Source organism: Papaver somniferum, chromosome 8 (assembly GCF_003573695.1).
Source record: "Papaver somniferum cultivar HN1 chromosome 8, ASM357369v1, whole genome shotgun sequence".
NCBI classification, from domain to species: Eukaryota; Viridiplantae; Streptophyta; class Magnoliopsida; order Ranunculales; family Papaveraceae; genus Papaver; species Papaver somniferum.
The window spans coordinates 144,789,459-144,799,494 of record NC_039365.1 but is presented as its reverse complement, the minus strand read 5'-3'; the positions used below and the strand labels follow the sequence as shown (position 1 = coordinate 144,799,494).

Sequence of the window (10,036 nt, the reverse complement as noted above, 5' to 3'; positions counted from 1 at the left end):
AAGAAAAATAATAATTGATGTTTAGTTTTACAATCAATAACACCATACTTTCTGCAGAATGGTAACTGGCGTGGTTCTATGTAATTTGAAATCTTTTTCCTATACTTTAGCCTGGAAGTTCAAATACAATCATTCTGAATTTGTGCCATGAGTTGCAAATGTGCATTTGAATGGCCATTAGGTTCTACACTTTTGAACAGGTAGACTCATAATGCGTGTTAAAATGAAGCTGCAATTTTGTTGTGCCCATCTTATTCGCGTATTTGGAATACTAGTAAATTCTTTTAGAGGCTTAAAGCTAAGATGATGTAGATGTGCGCATTCAAAATTACACATTTTGCATTCAATATCAATATCATCTAAAGCTGTTTACTTTCTTCAGATTTTTGTAGAAAAATAAAACATATATTCCAAACAAACTCACTGAGATGTTTGATTTTATTGTTTTCCTTTAGCTCCTTTATGAATAACTCTTTCGGTCATTAGCATGAACATCCGATTTATTCTGTGATTCTTCTCGAGCAACAAAACTTTTGGCAACTCTTGTTTGTGTTTTGGCTAGCTATTTGCTCACTGCATCTTAGTTTTGCTAAGCTAGTTTTGGGCATTTCATAATTTTAATATTCCCAGCGTTACGTTTGTTATTAAACAACCGTTCGAACAACTTTCCCGTCTAGCTCAGTTGGTAGAGCGCGAGGCTCTTAACCTTGTGGTCGTGGGTTCGAGCCCCACGGTGGGCGCTTTAAGTTTCTTTTTTCTATTCTGAAGTTTCGAACTCAGGTACATCACTACAGTACAGTGACAAAAGGTTTTTGTTGCTTTCTTTTTGATGTTTGTAGGTTCTTGCCGTATCGTACTGTAATTCTGCAACAAGGAAAAATTGGTTCTTGCAAATGAGGAGACCCTATGCTCGGAAATTCAGCTCTAAAATAGTTTCTACCATTTCGAGTTATAAACATTAATTTTTCAACACTGGAGTATAAACTTGAACTAGTACCTAGAAATCTGTATGGACATATCAGATATAATTCACTTGAAAGTTATTTATTCAGCTCTACCTCATAGTTTCTGGCAATTAAAGTTATTAATACCCTCTATACTGTGCATTACCGATTTGGCAGTTAGTAACAAGTGTCTGCTAACTTGATCTATTTACAGGACTACAAAGAAACCACAGGAAATTATGTATCCATGTCAAAGATTTATGCAGCAGTTGGAAGGTTAAAAGATGCAGATAATAGATGAGAAATATGATGACTAATCCAAGTTTAAGGAAACAATCTTTCCAGCTGGAGGTTGTTCAACTTAGAGATAGACTAAATGAATCTAGCTAATCTCAATGTGTACTGGATGAAAACAAAATTACAGAGAATGAGAGAACCCAATGTGAAAAAGACAAAATGTGTATGCAAGAGTTTGGCATGGCTATTCTGCAAATCAAAATCCAAACTAAAGGTCGCCGGTGGTGAAGTCCCGCTGAGGTTATATACATTAAACTTGGGTTGGGTTGCTTTCTGCTTATATATAAAATAAGGTCAAACTAGGTCGCTACATGATTTGAGGAGGACGGGTAGTGAGTAGTCGCAAGAAATAATATAACGGCAGAACCAAAAAATTGACTTTTAAAACTGTAAGTTCTAGCAGATGCCGTACATCCACCCAAATGGCGGACTGAATTCATCTGAGATTGAACTGGGCAAAAGTAAAAATGGTAGCTAGCTAGGTGATTTGTTATCTATCATTTTGACTATAATTGATGTAGCCCAGAAATTACCATTGCGTTCCCAGTTCCATTTCAACATCAAAATTAAGAACTGAGCTAAGTTCTCATGTACGAATGCAGAAAAAACACCTCCTCCACATCTCCTGTAAACAACATTTAGGCTGAGAGTAGTGTCATGGCATTCAAATAGACTCCTGCAATATAGAGCTTAGACTGCAAAAGTAGCTAATGATTGCCTGAATCCTAACACACGGGAGCAAGAGACCATGAGTCCCACATTCCACTAGTAGGATCTTGTCATACAGCTCATGGTGCTATTTGGAGTTCAGATAGCGTTTTTTTCCCCTTCCAAATACATGAATGATACAGAATTCAATGATGAATTAAGAAAAAAAAAAAGAATTGCATAAGTTACTTACAGTATAACACATCGAAAGATAATCAGCAATCAACAAAAGAATGCCTTAGAAGAACACGTCTTCTTCCTTAATGGCACATAATAAGGCAACATGCGCATTTGTATATCCATCACTAACCATTGTCAGAGGAAGTTGTTTATGGTATACCCAACAAGCTCAGAAACTATTAAGATTCCACTGTTAAGTCTTTCCGGTGTAAATGTTTCTCTTTCTTTTTAGCTCATTCCAAGTAAAAAGAACATTGTGTATTTGAAATTCCAAAAATATTTGCAAAAATATGAACAGTGGAAAATGATAGTAAGCAACTGAACAGTGATTTAGCTCCGAGATTCCTTAAACTGTTAGTTCCTCTATTTGATTAGTTACAAAATTGCAGCAGAGGAGGCAAACCATACCAGTAAACCTATGTACCAATTTGAGGTTTTAAAAACCAAATCATGAAACTAAAGTCCATGGTAGTAACTGAAAGATGGTAAGAGTATAACTATTTGCTCATAGTTTGTAAACAAGCACACAAAAACTTTACAAAAAGCATCTTTAAGAAAAAAAAAAGAAAAAGTAAATTCAACATACCACAATCTACAGTAGTGATCTGCTCCTTTTGCTTCTGCTACTAGTTGCATCACTTGTTATCGTCTTAGATTTCTCTCCTAGAGCTTTCAAAGAAACAAAGCTATTCATGTGAGGTATTGCTTCAACCTTGGGATAGTCACAAAAGGATGGCCCAACATGAGTATCTGTGTTACGAACCATTTGTTCTTTAAACTCTCCAGTTTGGGGATCATAACAAATGAGAGTCTCGTAATTTGGCCGCAATATAAGTTTTCCGCTCAATGTCAGAGAAATTGGCCAGTAAACATCCTTAAAGTCATCTGACCGACATGATATGCTGAACATATTTTCCCACTCACTACTTGCCTTGTAAAATGACAATATTTCAAGACGATTACCATCCTGGCTTCTGCTGGCAACACACAACCGCCCTTCCAACACTTGCAGTGGAAGAAAGTTTCTCACGCCATCACAATTTGGTGACGGGAGCAAACTGAACTGCTCTTCTGCCAAATCAAAGGCTACAATTTCCCATTCTTGATCAAACCAATGAAGAGCACTGTTCGCAAGGACACCACGAGATGGGTTATATATCTCCCAATAGTCAGTATGTGAGTCAGTGAGGAAATGAGTTAAAGTAATAATTTCATCACGCTTCAATGAGTAAGGAATCTCTTCTTTGTCTCTCCACCCACTTCCACTACCAAGAGTGTATACCTGAATTTGACCATTCAGTCCACCAGCAGCACAGTAAATCCTCACAACTTTATATTCATCACTGATAGAATTGTACCCAAACCCACTCACAATTTCACCATCCAAATAAGACGTTTTCTTAACCACAACATTGTTCTTGTTTGTCACCATTACTGAGAATTTTCTAAGAGTAATCTGTTCTCCAAGGTAGGGATTACATATGTATACTGGATCACTAATATTAGGTGGATAGTACTTGGACAAACAAACTAAACCATTGCAAGACCCTACCACTGCAGTTTTACCATATTTCTTCTTAATTGGTGGATGATTAATCCTTCTAAATTCCATATAGGGTTCTCTATCTTCGTAATGCGATCCATGATAAAGTCGACTATCATTATCTAAAGTTAAGAACAAGAAACTCACCGTATTATCGTGTTTCCTTAGTAAAGCTCGATGAAGGTGAGTCTCTCTGAATAAAGGGCTTCGAATAACTTCGCACCAATTTCTGCATACCAGCTTGCAATTCGATGCTGAACGAACAGGTAATCGAGAAAATATGTCAACAATGACTTCATCTGGGAGAACCTTCGTAATGGAGTTTGACTCACCATCTGCTACATCGAGATCTCCTTTTCTCTCAAGTCCCCCGCTTCTTTTTCTTCTTCTTCCTACTTCTTCACTGCTCTTCATTCTCTCAATTGGTGTGTATGAATTTCGTGGGAAAAGATTCAAAAACTGGGTGAAAGTGTTTCGAGGCGGAAATTGCAAGTCAGATCCCTAATTTAATTTCATGGGAGAAAATGCATTTAAGGGAAAACCATTACTTGTGTTTTTCAATCTGGGATGTTTTTGGTCCCAGAAAACTCTTAAACGACTTGTCCTGGCATCTTTAGTGGCCCCTTCGCTAAAAGGCAAGTATACCCATTCTCCAGGCACCGATTGTGCCATCAAATTCTTTTATGGTGTGTTTGGTTGGGAGGGATTTATAATTTCATGGGAATACAAATTTTGATTGCCAGTCCTAGTGCATTTGGTAAGTCAAAAAAAAAAAAAAAAAAAGTCACTCTAATTTGTATAAAGTTGGGTAATGCTTAAATACCTTAAAAATCAAGGTAAATTTTCATATATATATATAAATCAATATTGTACACCACACTTTCTGCAAAATGAAAACGGATATAGTTTTATGTAATTTGAAGAAAGAAAATTATACTTTAGCATGGAAGTTCAAATGAAAATCATTTTGAATTTGTGTCATGAGTTGGAAATATGCATTTAAATGGACACTATCAGATAAAATATTGTTTTAACTGCAAAATATATATCGTACATGTGGCAAGATCTCAATTCAGAAGCAGTATGCATCTGCCACACACGAAGGATCAAATCAATCCATATTATATTTTCTCTGATCTCGAGACATAGTTGTTCGAATGGCTCAGATCAAAACACGATGCATTGATGTGACCGTACATTTGGAAAGAGTTGTTGCACGCCTACTAGTTAAATGTACCAAATGAACAAGTAAAAGTGGTCTTCTCTTGATCCTCCGGTGCAATAACATTCTGATTATACCCTGAATAACCACCTAAAAAGCAATAATGTGAATGTCCCGCTAACATCTCTAACATTTGATCAATGAAAGCCAAAGGAAAGTGATCCTCTGTAGTTGCGACATTAAGCTTTATGTAGTCTATGCATGCTCTCTGAAAACACTAGGGGTACCAAAATACACCACCAACTTTTTCGTAGGCAATTTGTATGGACAAACTCAACATAACTACGAGAGTTAAAACTCAATCAAGGAAAGTGTCTAGAGTTATTTCTTTTTCTCTCTTATTATTAGAACATTTACAGAATTGAATCCGTGAACCTAATTACAAAGAGAGTTCTTCAAATCCTATCCAATAAACTAGATCGGACGTATCTACTATGATTGATCAACAAACAATATGTGATATTTCAATTATAAAGATAAACAATATAATGCGAAAAAAGAAATAACACAGACACCAGAAATTTTGTTAACGAGGAAACCTCAAATGCAGAAAAAACCTGGGACCTAGTCCAGATCGAGCACCAAACTGTATTAAGCTGCTACAGACACTAGCGTACTACCAATTAACTTCGGTCTTGAATGTAGTTGACCCCGAACTCAGTGATTCAGGTACAGTCGCGCTCCTTACGCTTCTTGAATCCCAGCAGGACTCCACTCAATTGATACCCTTAGATGAAGTCACACCAACTAAGAGTTGCTTCAACTCAATTAAATACTTAAAACCAAATATGCCTCCCACAAATTAAGCCTATATATAATTGATTTCATGATCATGATCGAAACGGATGATAAAAAAAAACGTAGGATCAAGGTGATGGAAATCGATAGCAATTTTATAAAAGTCTAGCTATCCTCAAAATCCGGACTTATGCAACCCGAAGTACAGCCTGGATTATTATTCACCTCACAAGTATAAAACTTGCGGAATCACAAAGTTGAGACGGAGAAAACTTTGTGATTTCTATCTATCTTGTTCAAGTGATAAATCAACAATCGAATAAGATTAGGATACTCAAGTTATCAATATAAAAGTTAAATGGAAATGGCTTCACGAACCTTAAAAGGGTTTCTAGAGAGGACGACTCTAGATACAACTATGACACACCAAAAAGTAGTGTCGGGATTCAAAGATCCCAGTTGCCAAGAGTACCCCTTATATGGACATTCAAAGCATATGTTGCTTTAGGTCTAAGCTAAGATAGCTTTGGAGCCAAGCAAACAATATTTATCGTTAGGTGAAAACTTTGAATCTTATTTACATAAACAAGATATACACCCTGGTTAGATAAACCGTATCTGAACCGTGTACAAAGACTATGTTCAACAAGGTTAGCCGAAACTAGCCGGTTTGAACTTAAAAGCTTAATACTCATTTCCATGAACACAAAGACATTGATCTTGAGACAATCATGTGATCAAATAAGTATAATGTTTTTAGATAATTGATCAAATGAAAATCATCTCATAGAATTAATTTAATCGCAATTGAATCATAATCGACATAGTTGGTATATGCACAAAGTATATATACATGAGTCATTCGTGAATCGTCTAAGTCATGGTACGCAGACCGGTTTGCAAACTAATAAGCAAAACCGAGTTCTAGAGTTGGTATAAATTTTTCAGTTCACGTACCGGTTTGCAAACTTAGTTGCAAAACTGAGTTCTGGAGTTAACAGAACTTTTTCAGTTTGTGAACCGGTTTGGAAACCTTAAGAATTTACCGTTTCCGGAGTTCACAGAACCTTTTCAGTTTGTGTATCCGGTTTGGGTACTAAACTGGTTCAAGAACATAGAATTATATTGGTTCGCATACCGGTTTGGATATTTAAATCCGGTTCCCTTACCACAGTTCCAAAATGGTTTGCATACGAATATGCATACCCATACGGATCATGAAACAAACAGATTTTCCCATGATGTGCATACGAATATGTGTATCACACAAATCTATAAGTTGATATATAGCTACTACGCTACGTGTACGAGTACATGTAATATGGCTTCAGACTTATAACAGTTATCTCAGTTCGTAAGACTGATAACACTGTCTTGTATTCAAAATATAATAGTTCTATATTTTTCTCTAAATCAATTCGGAACATTCCCGAATAACATCAATGACACATATCACTGTTCCAGACTATTTTTGAATGATAAACTTGAATCATGATTTTGGTTCCGAACAATAAATTGTTCTCCACCGAAATTGATCAAGTATGAACAAGTGTTCATTAAGCTTAGTCATTATATTTCGAGAAATTCGGAAACTAAAAAATTTACGTGACAAACGTCTCAAGGATAGAAAAGTGAATATAACTTGATAAATAGGTGGTTCAGTCTTCACTTACCTTTTGTTGATGAAGTTCTCCAAAAAGCTTCGGTTGATCTTCGCCTTCAAATGGTAGAACGCAAATGATGACTGGTTCTTTTCTCAACTACCTCTATCCTAGACCGAAACTTAACTAATTGTAGACTAGAAATCAAGATATAGTTTTGACAACTAAATTTGACAACAATCTTGAGATAGAAACACATGTGAGTTCGACCGAGCAATGATCTAACACTCTCTATCACGTTTGAACTCTTGTAGGAACAAGTTCATCATCTCAATTTCTAACAACAATGATGCATGATTTCTTAGACACCACCTGTATCGAATTAACCCATTTGATATCAGAAAAAATTGGGTGAATCACACCCACACTTAGTAATTTGAGGAACTCTTTCTTCACGACCTGCATCATCGAGGGATTAAGTCTACGCTGAGCATCACGTACCGGCTTGATATCATATTCCATAAGGATTCTACGCATGCACATTGATGGACTAATGCCTTTAATGTCATCAATTGTCTAACCAATGGTCATTTTGTGCTCTTTCAGAACCCGAAGTAGATGTTCTTCTTGTATGACAGTGAGATTCTTTGCAATAATCACCGAAATATCCTATTTATCACCCAAGTAAGCATAATTTAACTGATCAGGAAGACGCTTCAATTCTAGTATGCTTTCACAATAGAAAGTAAAGGAATCTCATTACTTATGGGTAAAGAAATATAAGAGATATTACCCGTTTGAGCTTCTTGTAATGTCGTTAAATCACCACACATCTCCACTTGATCTTTATCTATTCAACGTCCAAGTTCGGTTTCCCATGAACATCCAATTCAATGCTATTGCGTAACACAACTCCGAGTTCATCTTCACTTTTCAAATCAAACATTTTTTGTGCTAACGAAGCAATAACATCGATAGAGAAAGTGGAGTGGATATCAGTACCATAACGCATGGCTTCAAATATGTTGAAGTGAACAATCTCCTTATTCCATAGTGAGTGTATCACTATTAGCATCAATCTTCGTCTTTGCAGTTTTCATAGACGGTCTCCCAAGTAATAACGAAGTAGATTAACAATTTTCACCATTTTTCATACCCATAATATATAAATCAACCAGAAATATTAACTCATTCACTTGAACCAACACGTCCTCCACGAGTCCTTTAGGATATATATTGGACTTTTTTGCTAATCGATAACCTTTTATACCTCTCCCAATATTCATAAAGAGATTCCCCAATAATCTGTACAATGCTACTAATCTCTTTACTAACAACAACCGCCTTAGAAGCAGGAAAATACTTCTCTAATATCATTTTCATCCTAGTTGATGTTGTAACACTCCCTGGAGGAAGGTAATACAAGCATTCTTCTGTTAAATCTGACAACGAAAATGTGAAGGATTGCATCGTACCCCTATCACTGTCTTCGGTACCTTGTCTAAGACTTGTCATCTTATGCTGAAATATTTGAAGATGACAGTTATATCTTCACCCAGAAGTCCCTTAAACGGTAAATGGTGAATCAAATTCGACTTCAGCTTCACAATGTTAGATAGAGTAATATACAACGGTTATGAATATAAGCATGAAGATGTCAACTCTCGGAGCTTCTTCTCCTAAGGTGTAGGTGGTGGTGGAGGACCTGAGTTGTTCACCATCTCTTTTGATGTAGAAGGTTCTTGTTGCGGTTTTTAATGTGCTTGTAACACCATTCCCCTGCGAGTTTGAATTCCGCACCTCGAATAATCGCATTGTTTATGTGACAGACCGGAAAATTACGCCTTTGGCGTATTGCCCCGCAGACCGTAACTTCCCCGATGCGCCATGATGAAGCTACGATTCGGGACTCCAAGCTTGGGAAATGCACGCTCATTTTCCCTCGCAGGCATGCTCAACGATCATGATGCAACTAACTTAAGTTCCACACCGTTCCAACTTACCCTTATTCTGCGAAGGGTTTACTAAGTAAACCAAAAACTTTCTTAAAACGACAAAAACGACCTTTTGAGGCCCTAAATGATGGAATTTGGCTAAATTCTGGTGACCATGTGGATCTATAGATCACATGTCTTGATATTTGGGTCGTTTCCCATCAAAATGGACTCCTCTTGAGCTAAATTACGACACTCGGGTTTTTAGCCTATGTCGAACGCCTTGATAGGAAGTATGAGCATCCAAGGAATGGAATGCAACTTGACTCATCAAGTTTGGCCACAATCATCTTTTGCGTCGAGCTACCGATCCAGATGATATGAGAGGCCAGAATGTTGCAATCATCTCACAATTAGATGATATGAGTGACAAAGTGCTGGATCGGCAATGCTGCAACTCATTGCGGCTGCCTACGTACGCTTCCCTACTCTAAAGGGATCAAGCACAAACCGTAGTTCATCCCGAAGAGACAAGCAACTTAAACCAACTCATTTGCAAAGCTGTAACCAAGCAATAAGGGTAATGGCCTAGTCCGTATATGTTGTTCCGTCAAAATGCATCCAAGTGTTGAATATTTGGTCTGCGGCATGGCCTAGTGATGCTCATGCTTAACACGCTCCATTGGTAAGGTTACGCATCTATAAATGAGGCCTAAGCATCATTTATACTCTTTCGACTAAGCTATCAAGCTTATTTGGTACATGGTCCGCATATGTACCTTCAACAAACTACCCCTCCCTATATATGTTAACTTGGCATTTTTACAACTTAGATTAGGGGAGCAAAAATCATGCATCAACTCTCCAGG

At 37.0% G+C, this 10,036-nt stretch overlaps 1 protein-coding gene and 1 non-coding gene across 2 annotated transcripts; one reads left to right on the top strand and one right to left on the bottom strand.

The window, feature by feature from the left end:
* The first annotated feature begins 667 nt into the window (after positions 1-667).
* Positions 668-740, top strand: TRNAK-CUU. Its single transcript has one exon. It is a non-coding gene; the product is annotated as a tRNA-Lys (tRNA).
* Positions 741-2,721: 1,981 nt separating this feature from the next.
* Positions 2,722-4,086, bottom strand: LOC113306139 (F-box protein At3g07870-like). The gene has a single exon (XM_026555113.1). It carries the CDS (start codon positions 4,084-4,086, stop codon positions 2,722-2,724), a length of 1,365 nt encoding a protein of 454 aa, XP_026410898.1.
* Positions 4,087-10,036: the final 5,950 nt, after the last annotated feature.

Excerpts from the sequence above, each read along its gene's own strand:
- LOC113306139 (XM_026555113.1), bottom strand. The coding sequence starts at position 4,086 with ATGAAGAGCAGTGAAGAAGTAGGAAGAAGAAGAAAAAGAAGCGGGGGA.